Below are 14067 nucleotides of genomic sequence, written 5' to 3' on the forward strand. Positions count from 1 at the left end.
TCCCTCCTGTGCGCCCTTTTACACTTTCATTCAGACCCATTCGTAACCACTCCCACTAGCCTCCTGTCCAATGAGATATTGCCAAGAGGTAGTCCTTTTAATATATTACTATCCATCCTGCTTTATTGGCCTCTAGGGGCAGTTGCTTTCCAACAGCGTAATTTAGGTACACCCACCTGTAAAGTAGGCGTGATTTAGGTACACCCACCTGTAAAGTAGGCGTGATTTAGGTACACCCACCTGTAAAGTAGGCGTGATTTAGGTACACCCACCTGTAAAGTAGGCGTGATTTAGGTACACCCACCTGTAAAGTAGGCGTGATTTAGGTACACCCACATAGAAAGTGGACAGATGAACTGTGGACTATGAGTGAGTTAACAGTGACCTAGGATGCAGGACCACAACGTTGGGTGAGTATGTTGTCCTCTCGGGCTGCAAAGTTTGTGCAAGGCTGTAGCCTCGGAGAAAGGGTGATCGGCATGACCCGGGGAACACATGGACATCATATTTGTAGGCATTGATTCAGGGCCATTCAGAAATTGAGGATACCGGTGCCTGCACAGATTTAGCTGTCGGGCAGCCAGGTACAGAACATAGATGACCATTACAGCCATATATTGGGTAGGCTCTGTCCTTTTAGTCAGTGATTGAAGAGTTCTTTTGGATGAGGATTTCTCTGCCATGTCCTGTATTGTAGTAATTCTCTTGTCTTCTTAGGGAGATGAAAAAGAAGCCTCCTCCACGTCCAACGGCCCCTAAACCAGCACTCGAGAAGAAGGTTTCCGACCTGGACCTTGAGAACATTCCTGCAGGTGACCTGGCCGACATACAGAAGTTTTCATCCCTCTTCCTTTCTGATCTCCCAGAAGAGCTTAGGAGTTTACCACCCGATGCCCTCATCGCCCACCTGGACCGGATGACAGCTGACGCTCTTAGCGCCTTTCCTGGTGGGCAGGCAGCTGCATATGGTGGAATGAGGCCTCCCATGGCAGACCCTTTTCGGGGCGTTGGAACAGCTACTGCCCCCATGCAAGACCCGCTCGCTGTGCCTTTCAGCCAGGCTTCTTTCAATGTCCATCCCCCGCCATACCCCGCAGGAGCCGGCCATGCCTTCCCACCCATCAGTTACGGCAATATTCCTCCTGTGACTTCAGGAACTGCCGTTCCTTCACAGTTCATGCGTCCTTCTCCAGATCAGGCCAACACACACGGACAGATACCGACCTCTTCTCCTTCAAGGAATCCAAACATGTATCCAGCAGGTGGGCCTGGTCAACCAAACCCAGCATCGTCCCCTTTAACACCAGGATACAGGCCTGCAGCTAGGGCACCACAAAGAACTTCCCCACAGCATATGCCAACTTCTGTCCCTGGCACGTCACAGTTGGCAGCTCAGTTTAGGCAGAGTGGTGCACCATTTGGAGTTGGTCCACATGGTCCACCTGCCTTTACCCAGAGCGTAGCTGTTCAGCCACATGACTCCAGTCATCGGTACTCTAACCAGATGCCGCCTCCAGTGACGCAAGCAATCCGGCCTGCAACCACGACAGTGGACAGTATTCAGGGGCCCATATCAAGCTATGCAGCACCCCGGTTACCAGGATCAGTCCCAGCTGGGGGAGCACCACAAGCTCAACACTTGAGTCACCCTCAGAGCGGTTATATGGGAGCCCCTGCTCCTCACATGGTTGGCCAGACCCCTCCCTTTCCATACCCACAAAGTGGAGTTCAGAATTACAATCAGCCTCCCCCACCGCATTTTTCTCAGATGTATCCTTTTTACGGTCAGCCTCAGCCTAGAATGGACACGCAGCCCCGACAACCACAGTATGGGGCCCCTGGCCAGCAGCCTCAATTTGCCCCTCAGATGAGGGGCCCTGTACATCCACAGCAGCCTACCGCTTTTCAACAGCAAGGACAGCCTCCGGGACTGCCTCCTCAGCAGCAATTTCAGCAGTTTCCAATGCAGCCTCCACATGCCGCTATGCAGCCACCAGGTTCCTGCATGCAGCCGCGACCTTCCACCATGCATCCTGGCCATTCAAGCGCACAACCACCCAGTTCTGCAATGCAGCCCATGCACCCCGGCATGCAAGTCCCGCCACATTTAGTAGGGCAGCGTTTTCCTGGTGCACAGCAGCAAGATAATCCTCCTCAGCCTCCCCTTCATACACAGTTCCCTGGCGCTCTTCCAAGAGTTTCACCCCAACCGCTACAGCCCGTGCCTCCACCTTTGAGCCAGACGACGCCTCATATGCACCCGCATGCCATTCCAGCCGCTCAGCCTCTACCTCCTGGATCGGCCTCCCAGATTGCACCATCTATGCCCTTCGCTGCACCTGTAAGACACACTGTTCCCTCTGCAAGTGGAATTGTTAATTCAGTACCATCTGGACCTCAAATGCCAATCGGAGCACCTCAGGGTGCACCCATGTCTCATCACATACAGCCCTCCAGCAGCCCCGCCATTGTTTCAGGGGCTGCAGCCATCCCTTCTCCAGCACCCTCTCCGCAGCCATCCCTGGTTGTCCAGCCGCCGGCAGTCATTCCTTCAGCCGTATCTACCAGCGCGACTATGCCTCAGAGACCTCCCCCTTCGCTGACTCCTGGAACCACACATTTAGGCCAAGGCTCTACAGAACCCGTATTTCAGAAGCAGAACTCCACGACCGATGACCTTCTGTCCTCTAGCCCCGAAAGCCAACATGGAGGTTCCAAGACTTCAGTGGGACAGCCCTTGTTACAACCGACCAAGGCTGATGCTAAAGACGGACAGAAACCCAAAGGCATTCAGCTGATCGAGAACGACCCGTACGAGAAGCCGGAGCATGTCATGAGGCTGTTGTCTGAACTCGATCGGTTCCGGGTCGCGGTGAGCTCTCTCGACAAACCGGTGCCCGGTGCGGTGACTCCGCTCGACTCCATGTGGAAGGAGTTTCAGGACGCTCAAGAAAAGGACGCCAGGAGCCTCTCTATCGCCATCGCCCGCTGCTATAGTATGAAGAACAGGAATCAGGACATCATGCCCTACGACAAGAACCGTATAGTCCTGCAGTCGGGGAAAGACGACTACATCAATGCTAGCAAGATTGAGGAGCTATCTTCCTACTGTCCCACCATTCTCGCCACCCAGGCCCCGCTTCCAGGGACCGCCTCCGACTTCTGGCTGATGATTTATGAGCAAAAGGTGTCGCTGATTGTTATGCTGGTGTCCGACCTGGAGATAGAAAAGGTGAGTGTGTTCGAGTGTGAGGCCTACACGCAATTTTATCTTTTCTGTAAACAAGATCTGTCATTATAAGGAAAAGATGGGGAAATCTTTGTAACAGACAGTACATTAAAACATGCACATATTGCAATATACATTCCAGCTGGTCAACAGTCTTTAGCTGCTAAAACATGCTTACGTGTACAACTAGTACTGTATATTAGATATACACATTACTGCAAGGTAAATGGCCACCATTGGGATTGTCGGTAACAGGAGAGCTTTACACCAGGACACCGACCCAGCCCAGCTAAATATGAAAACCGAACAGACCTGGGCAGTATCCTTTACAGACTTGCATGTTCTGGTGTGCAGGGGTTGGGTAAGTGTCCACACGTTTTGTGTAGTTAGTCACCAACTCGCCTCTGCTGGCCAGGTCTGGTCCCCCCCCCCGCCCCACCTCGTGAGGTCTGGTCCCCCCCCCCGCCACCTCGTCAGGTCTGGTCTGGTCCCCACCTCGTCTGGTCTGGTCCCCCCCGCCCCACCTCGTCTGGTCTGGTCTGGTCCCCCCGCCCCACCTCGTCTGGTCTGGTCCCACCTCGTCTGGTCTGGCCCCACCTCGCCTGGTCTGACCCCCCCGCCCCACCTCGTCTGGTCTGACCCCCCCGCTCCACCTCGTCTGGTCTGACCCCCCCGCTCCACCTCGTCTGGTCTGACCCCCCCGCTCCACCTCGCCTGGTCTGACCCCCCCGCCCCACCTCGTCTGGTCTGACCCCCCCGCTCCACCTCGTCTGGTCTGACCCCCCCGCTCCACCTCGTCTGGTCTGACCCCCCCGCTCCACCTCGTCTGGTCTGACCCCCCCGCCCCACCGCGTCTGGTCTGGTCCGCCCCACCTTGTCTGGTCCCCCCCCCCCACCTCCGCAGGCCGGTTCTGGTCCCCCCCCATCTCCGCAGGCCGGTTCTGGTCCCCCCCATCTCCGCAGGCCGGTTCTGGTCCCCCCATCTCCGCAGGCCGGGCCTGGTCCCCCCCCACCTCCGCAGGCCGGGGTCTGGTCCCCCCCCCACCTCCGCAGGCCGGGGTCTGGTCCCCCCCCCCACCTCCGCAGGCCGGGGTCTGGTCCCCCCCACCTCCGCAGGCCGGGGTCTGGTCCCCCCCACCTCCGCAGGCCAGGTCTGGTCACACCCGCCCCACCTCTGCCCAGCGGGTCTTGTCTCACCTCTGCCCAGCGGGTCAGGTAATTTGCCTTCTCACAAAGTCTGGTCACCAGCTGACGCTTTTTTTGCACACTTTTCAGGTTTTAAACCTACACTTTGACAGTACAAGTCTTATAAACTGCACAATTAAGCTGTATAGTGGGGGGGAGGGGGTCTTGGTATGATCCAGCTGCTCCTTCCAATTCTACTCATTGGTGTCGCTCTCTGCAGATCTGTGTATAAAATCCATCCTGTTCTTCTCTCCACAGCAAAAGGTGGTACGCTACTTCCCCACCGAGCGCGGCCAGCCCCTCCTTCACGGGCACATCACGCTGACTTTGACCAGCCATAAGGTGGCCGACGGGCACGTGGAGAGGGTCATCTCACTGCAGTACAAAGACCAGAGCCTGAAACGTTCCATCATTCACCTCCAGTTCACCTCCTGGCCGGAGCTGTACGTCCCCCTCCTTATTTCTAGGCCTGTGCAAAGTTTGGCTTTTCATCTTCATACACAGAAATCTACAGATAAAATATACACAGTATCTCACAAAAGTAAGTACACCCCTCAGTCACATTTGTGTAAATCTTTTCTTCTATCTTTTCATGTGACAACACTGAAGAAATGAGACTTGTCTACAATGTAAAGTAGTGAGTGTACAGCTTGTATAACAGTGTAAATTTCCCGTCCCCTCAAAATAACTCAACACACAGCCATTAATGTCTAAACCGCTGGCAACAAAAGTCAGTACACCCCTAAGTGAAAATATCCAAATTGGGCCCAAAGTGTCAATATTTTGTGTGGCCGCCATTATTTTCCAGCACTGCCTTCACCCTCTTGGGCATGGAGGTCACCACTGGAGTCCTCTTCCCCTCCCCCATCACAGAGCTGGTGGATGTAGAGACCTTGTGCTCCTCCACCTTCCGTTTGAGGATGTCCCACAGATGATCAATAGGGTTTAGGTCTGGAGACATGCTTGGCCAGTCCATCACCTTTACCCTCAGCTTCTTTAGCAAGGCAGTGGTGGTGTTGGAGGTGTGTTTGGGGTGGTTATCATGTTGGAATACTGCCCTGCGGCCCAGTCTCTGAAGGGAGGGGATCATGCTCTGCTTCAGTATGTCACAGTACATGTTGGCATTCATGGTCCCCTCAATGATCTGTAGCCCCCCCAGTGCCGGCAGCACTCATGCAGCCCCAGACCATGACACTCCCACCACCATGCCTGACTGTAGACAAGACACACTTGTCTTTGTCCTCCTCACCTGGTTGCCTCCACACACGCTTGTCACCATCTGACACCAAATACCTTTATCTTGGTCTCATCAGACCACAGGACATGGTTCCAGTAATCCATCTCCTTAGTCTGCTTGTCTTCAGCAAACTGTTTACGGACTTTCTTGTGCATCATCTTTAGAAGAGGCTTCCTTCTGGGACGACAGCCATGCAGACCAATTTGATGCAGTGTGCGGCGTATGGTCTGAGTACTGACAGGCTGACCCCCCACCCCTTCACCCTCTCCAGCAATGCTGGCAGCACTCATACGTCTATTTCCCAAAGACATCCTCTGGATATGACGCTGAGCACGTGACCTCAACTTCCCCGGTGGACCATGGCGAGGCCTGTTCTGAGTAGAACCTGTCCTGTTATAACGCTGTATGGTCTTGGCCACCGTGCTTCAGCTCAGCTTCAGGGTCTTGGCAATCTTCTTATAGCCTACGCCATCTTTATGTAGAGCAACCATTCTTTTTTTTTTTCAGATCCTCAGAGAGTTCTTTGCCATGAGGTGCCATGTTGAACTTCCAGTGACCAGTATGAGAGACTGAGAGCGATAACACCAAATTTACCACACCTGCTCCACATTCACAGCTGAGACCTTGTAACACTAACGAGTCACATGACACCGGGGAGGGAAAATGGCTAATTGGGCCCAATTTGGACATTTTCAGTTAGGGGGTGTACTGACTTTTGTTGCCAGCGGTTTAGACATTAATGGCTGTGTGTTGAGTTATTTTGAGGGGACAGGAAATTTACACTGTTATACAAGCTGTACACTCACTACTTTACATTGTAGACAAGTGTCATTTCTTCAGTGTTGTCACATGAAAAGATAGAAGAAAAGATTTAGAAAAATGTGAGGGGTGTACTTACTTTTGTGAGATACTGTATATGAAAGCTATTATACATGCCAAAGCTTTAATATTTCTGTCCATTCAGTCCCCAGTTTAACACAACTCTGCCACTCAGCACAGTCCTATCTGGCAGGGGGAGGAGACCTGATTTTTCTCTGCTGCAGTCTAGTAACATTTCCAGGTCTTGTCCTGCCCCCTAAGCTGTGACTGGACAGGGAGAGAGAATCTGCAGACTGCTGAGCTCATCTCTCTGCTCTGTCCTCTGATCAGCATGTTTCTTAACACATGAGCACTGCGGCACAAATGGCTCCTTGTGCTGCTTCTCCCTCACCCTTTTTCAGCTCTGCTGTACAGGGACTGCAAGAGGCTGATACCAGGTACTTGCATATAAAATCTATCCAATGATGGAGTAATTGCTACAATGTGTGCATTTTTACATCTGTCAGCTTAAAGCGGTAGTAAACCCGCAAATTTTTTTTTTTTTTAAACCTGCAAAGCAAAAGGCATAATGGGCTAGTATGCACCGCATACTAGCTCATTATGAAATACTTGCCTTAGAACGAGGCCCCGACATCTCGCCCGATCCACACCGAGGGAGCTGACATGCTCCCTCGGCGTTTCTTCCGGGTATCGCGCCTCCGGCGCTGTGAGTGGCCGGAGCCGCGATATCGTCACTCCCGCGCATGCGCGCGGGAGATTTCAGTCCGGCCGGTCAGCCGCTGCCGGATTTTCACGGCGAGAACCCCCTTGTGCGCATGCGCCGCTGCAGTCCGCCTTGTTTACGTAGACCTCTCTCCCCGTTCTGCCTGTCAGTGCCACGATCGTGGGACACCGACGGACATCGCTAGCCGCGGATGACGCAGAGCCGTATGGGTATGTTGTTTTTTTTGCACCTGTGCCACTTTGCCAACGTATATTGACCACTTAAGCCCTGGACCAATTTGTAGCCAAAAGACCAGGCCCCTTTTTGCGATTTGGCACTGCGTCGCTTTAACTGACAATTGCGCGGTCGTGCGACGTGGCTCCCAAACAGAATTGGCGTCTTTTTTTTTTTTTTTTTTTCCACAAATAGAGCTTTCTTTTGGTGGTATTTGATCACCTCTGCGATATTGTTTTTTTGTTTTTTGCGTTATAAACAAAAATAGAGCGACAATTTAGAAAAAAAAATGCAATATTTTTTACTTTTTGCTATAATAAATATCCCCAAAAAATATATAAAAAAACGTATTTTTTCCCTCAGTTTAGGGCGATACATATTCTTCTACATATTTTTGGTAAAAAAAAAAAATCACAATTAGCCGTTATTGATTGGTTTGCAATCAAAAATAGAGGATAGTTTTATAGCATTTTTATTAATTATTTTTTATTTATTTTTTTTACTAGTAATGGCGATCAGCGATTTATTTATTTATATTGTGACTGCGACATTATGGCGGACACATCGGACATTTTTGACACATTTTTGGAACCATTGTCATTTATACAGCAATCAGTGCTATTTATATACACTGATTCCTGTGTAAATGACACTGGCCCCTAGTGGTTTATGTATGACGGTGTTTGTTTTTTTTTTTTTTTGTTTTTTTTTATTGTAGGGGGCGTGGCCTGGCATGTGACCTCACTGATCGTCCTTCCCTATAAAAGGAAAGAGACGATCGGTGACAGCCACACTAGGAAGCACGGGGGAGAGGTTTGTTTACACTTACCTCTCTCCTTGTTCTTCAGCTCTGTGACCCGATCGCGGGACACCAGCGACGATCGGGTCCACTGGTCCCGCGGCCACGGAGCTCAGGACCGGGTCGGGAGCACGGCGCGCTCCCAACCCATGGCTGGGCACTTAGAAAGCAACGTACCGGTACGTGATTGTGCCCAGCCGTGCCATTCTGCCGACCGTATATCGGCGTGAGGCGGTCCTTAAGTGGGTAATTTACTTTTTTTTATTATTAAAGTGGAACTTTAGGCTTTCCCCTTTTAGCAGGTATAGCTATGTAAAAGATTAAAAAATAAATTGCCTATACTGTTTAACCACTTACAGACTGGAAGATTTTCCCCCTCAATTTACCAGGCCATTTTTGCAGTAAAATGAACTTTTTCTTAACTTCATGTATCGGTTTCTGAGGATCTTTTTATTCTTCCTTTCAGCGGGCTCCCCGATAGTAAAGGAAACTTGTTGCAGTTCATCCAGGATGTTCATAAACACTACTTGCACCAGCGCCCCCTTCACATGCCTATTGTAGTGCACTGCAGGTGAGCGAGTCGTCTTCCACCTTATGTACCTTGAAGTAGATCCTGATAGGCCAGATCTGATGTTTTGCCTTCCTTGTTTGTTCTTCCGTAGCTCCGGCGTGGGAAGGACGGGGGCCTTCTGCCTCTTATATGCCGCCATGCAGGAAGTGGAGGCCGGGAATGGTATACCAGACCTGCCTCAGCTGGTGAAGAAGATGAGGCAGCAGAGGAAGCACATGCTGCAGGAGAAGGTACGCCCGCCTCTCATCCGAAAAGGGTTTCCTCAGGGTCCTGATATGACGTCTCTGATGTGCAGAGCAGATACCGGGGAACACAAATGCCCGATGATGCCAATTAGTCCAGCACACCCCCGTATTCACTTACAGTGAGGCTATAATAAGATGGCAGTAGGCCAGGCTCCTGGTTCTCATCCACTCAGTTACTTTCAAATAGTCATTTAAGCATTTTCATTGGTTCCTTTTTTATTTAATTTTTTACCAGTATGGTATAATCATTTTTTTTTTTTTTTTTTTTGCAGCGACCCTAGGGGATAAAATGGTGGTCGTTGCAACTTTTTGTCACACGGTATTTGCGCAGCGATTTTTTTTTTCAAGCGTGTTTTCTTTTTTTCTTTTTTCTTTTATTTTTTATTTTTAAAGTTTAACCACTTCAGCCCCAGACCATTTTGCTGGCTTAAGACCAGACCACTTTTTGCGATTCGGGCACTGCATCGCTTTAACTGACAATTGCGCGGTCGTGGCGACGTGGCTCCCAAACAAAATTTACGTCTTTTTTTTTTTTTCCCACAAATAGAGCTTTTCTTTTGGTGATATTTGATCACCTCTGCAGTTTTTATTTTTTGCGCTATAAAAAAAAATAAAGTGATAATTTTGAACAAAACGCATCATTTTTTTACTTTTTGTTATAATAAATATCCCCCAAAAATATATTAAAAAAACATTTTTTCCCCTCAGTTTAGGCCGATACGTATTCTTCTACATATTTTTGGTTAAAAAAATCGCAATAAGCGATTATTGATTGGTTTGCGCAAAAGTTATAGCGTTTACAAAATAGGGGATAGTTTTATGGCATTTTTATTAATAATTTTTTTTTCTACTAGTAATGACGGCGATTTTGCGGCGGACACATCGGACATTTTTGACACATTTTTGGGACCATTGTCATTTATACAGCGATCAGTGCTATATAAATGCAGTGATTCCTGTGTAAATGACACTGGCAGTGAAGGGGTTAACCAGTGGGTGGCAGTGTAGGGGTTTAAGTGTTCCTAGGGGGCGTGTTACTAACTGGGGGGGGCTGGGCTTTGTGTTAGTGAACACTGATCTCTGCTCCAATCACATGGAGCAGAGATCAGTGTCACTTGTTGCTAGGCAGAATGGGGAGATGCTTGTTTACAACGGCATCTCCCCGTTCAGCCGCCCAGTGAGATGATCGCGGGTATCCCGCGGCGCTGGAGTCCGCGGGACTCGCGACTGGACTCGCGGGGGTTTCCGACCAGCGGCATGCACGCGATGGCAGGGCGGCATATTAAAATGGACGTACCTGATTTCAAGTGTGGCGTTGTTTGTTTTTTCTCCCAGATACATCTGAAGTTCTGCTATGAGGCAATTCTGAAGCATGCGGAACAAGTTCTGCAGAGACACGGGGTCTACACCCCATCCTCCAGCAAACCACAGCCCGCTTCCTCTCAGAAGGTAAGTGCCCGCAAGGGGGTTGTGGTAGTGTTTAAAAGGCACACAATGAGAGATGAGTACCTTCAGGGTGTGGAAAGGGTCTTGATGGGCAAGGTGGATCGTTGGAGAGGAGTGCCTGGAGAAGAAAAGGAGGCCTCCTGAATGGTGAAGTGGATGGTTGGATATGATTGCCTGAAGGAGAAAGGCAGGCATCTGAAAGGATAAGGTGGATTGTTGGAGATGGGCATTTTGAACGGTAAGGTGGATGGTTAGAGAGGAGTGCCTGAAGAAGACAGGCAAGCGCATAGAAGGGAAAGGTGGATGGTTTAGAAGGAATACCTGGAGAAGAAAGGCAGGCGACTGGAAGGGTAAGATGGTTGGGTGGGGATGAGAACCTGGAGCAGAAAATGCGAGTGTCTTGAAGGGCAAGGTGAATGGTTGGAGAGGGGTGCCTGGAGAAGAAAGGAAGGCCCCCTGATAGGTGAGGTGGATGGGTTGGAGAGGAGTGGCTGGAGGAAAAAGGCATGCACCTGGAAGGATAAGATGGATTGTTGGGCATTTTGAACGATAAGGTGGATGGTTGGAGATTAGTGCCTGGAGAATCAAAGCAGCCTTCCTGAAGGGTGAGGTGGATGGTCGGCGGGGAGTGCCTGGAGGAGAAAGGTGAGTGTCTTGAAGAGTAAGGTAGATGGTTAGAATGAGTACCTGGATGAGAAAGGCAGGCGTCTGGAAGGGTTAGGTGGATGGTTGGAGAGGAGTACCTGGAAGGGTAAGGTGGTTGGGTCTAGAGGAGTACATGGAGAAGAAAGGCAGGCTCCTGGAAGGTTAAGGTTTTTGGGTTGGGTTGAGATGAGTGCCTGGAGGAGAAAGGAAGGTGCCTGAAAGGGTAAGGTGGTTGGGTTGAGGAGTGCCTGAAAGGGTAAGGTGGTTGGGTTGAGGAGTGCCTGAAAGGGTAAGGTGGTTGGGTTGAGGAGTGCCTGGAGGAGAAAGGAAGGCATCTTGAAAGGTAAAGAGGATGGTTGGAGATGAGCATCTTGACTGTTAAAGCGGGAGTCCCCCGGGAGTTCCGCCTTTTTTTTTTTTTTTTTTTAAACCAGCAGCTACAAATACTGCAGCTGCTGACTTTTAAAATAGTGACACTTACCTGTCCAGCGCGCCCGCGATGTCGGTACCCGAAGCCGATCTCTCGATCGTCTCTCGGGTGCTGCCACCGCCATCTTGGGTTTGGGAATCAGGAAGTGGAGCCTTTCGGCTTAATTTCCCGGTTCCCTACTGCGCATGTGCGAGTCGCGCTGCGCAATAAGGATGGTCCCCGCTGCCTCTGGGATCTGTGCGTTTCCCAGCAGACAGCGGTAGATGTACGCCCCTTTCCACAGATAGCTATGCCGGAAGTGGGATCAGATACCTGTACTGTACAGGTACCTGCACCCCCCCTCCCCCCTGAAAGGTGCCAATTGTGGTGCCGGAGGGGGGGAGGATTCCAATGAGCGGAAGGTCCACTTTAGGGTGGACATCCGCTTTAAGGATAAGCAGATTCTTTGATGGCATTCTCCATAGTATTCATCTCTTCTGTACATGTATATAGATAATTACATGTCCAACAATCATACCATTCTGGAGATTGTCCGTGTATACTCCTACAGACCAATCGCTTAGTGAACAGGAACTCCGATTACTAAGAGTCGGTGGCCTTAGTTCATTCTTGTATAGATATCTCACTCTCTCTGGCCCTTTCTGTCCGATGGCTGGTCAGACGGCCGAACAAAGCCGGGATTGGCTCTCGGCTATGGTAACCTGGAAGCGATGACCTGACATCATTTCCGCTTTACCTGGATGTCAAAGGCGCCATCTTGGTGTTTCGAATGCTTTTAAGGGCAGAGGAGGGATTTTGGGGTCTTGTATAATCCAAATCGCTCTGTAAAGTGTACAAAAAAAAGCATGTCTTAATGTTACTACCAGACTGCATCCTGTATGTAATTTTTTTGATTCCTTTTCCCTTTTAGCTATACTCTCTGCAGGATCCGCAGGACATTGTGCTCGGAGGGGATATGCCCATCAGCTCCATCCAAGCTACCATTGCCAAGCTTAGTATTAGGCCGTCCTCCGGCAGCCCAGAGGCCATCAACCATTATCAACCACCTCCTTTCCCTGTCATAAGTGAGCCAGCAACAACCGAGCCGGTTCTTCCTCCGAGTTCCTCCCAGCCAGATCTTGTCGCGCAGACTTGCATAGAACCTGCGCCCTCTCCAATCCCACCTCAGCCGACTTCCAACGGTCCTGCTGCGGATGTCCCTGCAGAAGCAATGAACCATCATCATGCATTGGTCGCTGAAGATGTGGTGGCCGGACCAGAGGCCAGCAACGTTCCTGCCGTGCCATCATCGTCCTCTCTGAACCTGCTGGCCGCTCTCACCCCTGAGGCCTTCAACCTGGACTCCAACCAGAGAGGAAAGCAGAAGATGAACAAGCAGAGCTTCCTGCAGCCGCAGAATGACGGTGGCCTTGCCCGTGGAAGCAAGGCGGACGATGACCCTCTGAGCATGCTGGACCCTCTCTGGACACTCAATAAAACTTAGACTGGGGTGTCTCTCTTGCACAAGATTCTGGACAGTGGCCCCCCCCTGCACTCCGACATTGGGGTCCCTTTTAGACTGGAATGGTCGGTATGTGAAACTCCAAATCTGGTCCACGTTTAGGGACTTAGGGGTTGTATTCCTTCTGGTATATGGGAACCCACAGAGTAGATATGACTACACTTGTAGTGTCTCTCGATGAAAGCCTTAAGATGACATAATTCTGGAGCAATTTGCTAACCACACCTGGTAATTACTGTCTGAAAGTTGGATGAGCGTCAGCCAGGCACTCATTGCTTTGCTTAACCTGTAATCCTCCTACAAGATGTACAGGACGCCCCCACCTCCGGCATGCTTGCCCGACTCACCTGAATGGGGCTAATGTAGCACTTTTTAGGTCTCTCAGAGTGACCTATATATATGACGTGAGGACCCTGCCTTACACTAAATCAACGCCCTCTATGTGCATCATCTTCACCTTCTGTGATTGTCTCTTTGTCTCTGTGGAGCCCATTCTGGCATCTTCCACTAATAGAAACTGTTAACGGTGGAGTTCCCCTGTAACACCTTCCCATGACCCACATACCCTTGTTAAATTATGTAAGATTCATTTAAAGGCTACATTATGTAAATGTATGAAACATGTCCTTCCTTCATGTATATATTTCTTCATGAGTTATGAAGTCTTTTTTTTATTATTATGATACACACCAGGTTGTCACTTGCTATAAGCTTTGGTCCAGCTTGCAGTAGGAGTTTACAATACACAATTATTATGTGAGCAAGGTGAGATGGGGGGGGGGGGACAGAGTGCAAGGATGGATAAAGGGGGGGGGGGGGGGGGGTGAGAGCACAAGGTGCGATGATAAAGAGGGGGAGCAAGGTGCGATAAGGGGGGGGGGGGGGGGTGCACAAGAGTGTGCACAATATGGGATAATAAAGGGAGAGAGAGAAAGCAAGGTGGGATGCTAAAGGGAGGAGGGGGGCAGAGAGAAAGGTGGGGAGATAAGGAGGGAGGAGCGGAGAGCAAGGTGGGATGATAAA

At 50.3% G+C, this 14067-nt stretch overlaps 1 protein-coding gene across 1 annotated transcript in view; it reads left to right on the forward strand.

The window, feature by feature from the left end:
* PTPN23 (protein tyrosine phosphatase non-receptor type 23) overlaps window positions 1–13702 on the forward strand; it is a 60915-nt gene extending 47213 nt beyond the window's left edge. Inside the window, exons 18-23 of the mRNA XM_077493566.1 lie at window positions 718–3232; window positions 4673–4857; window positions 8673–8777; window positions 8869–9007; window positions 10358–10471; window positions 12454–13702. Coding sequence (XP_077349692.1) covers window positions 718–3232; window positions 4673–4857; window positions 8673–8777; window positions 8869–9007; window positions 10358–10471; window positions 12454–13026 — 3631 coding nt within the window. The 3' untranslated portion in view covers window positions 13027–13702. The remainder of the gene's footprint in view (window positions 1–717; window positions 3233–4672; window positions 4858–8672; window positions 8778–8868; window positions 9008–10357; window positions 10472–12453) is intronic.
* Window positions 13703–14067: the final 365 nt, after the last annotated feature.

The sequence above is a fragment of the Lithobates pipiens genome, unplaced genomic scaffold (genome assembly GCF_037356315.1).
Source record: "Lithobates pipiens isolate NorthernLeopardFrog02 unplaced genomic scaffold, aLitPip1_a1.2 Scaffold_19, whole genome shotgun sequence".
In the NCBI taxonomy this organism is placed as follows: domain Eukaryota; kingdom Metazoa; phylum Chordata; class Amphibia; order Anura; family Ranidae; genus Lithobates; species Lithobates pipiens.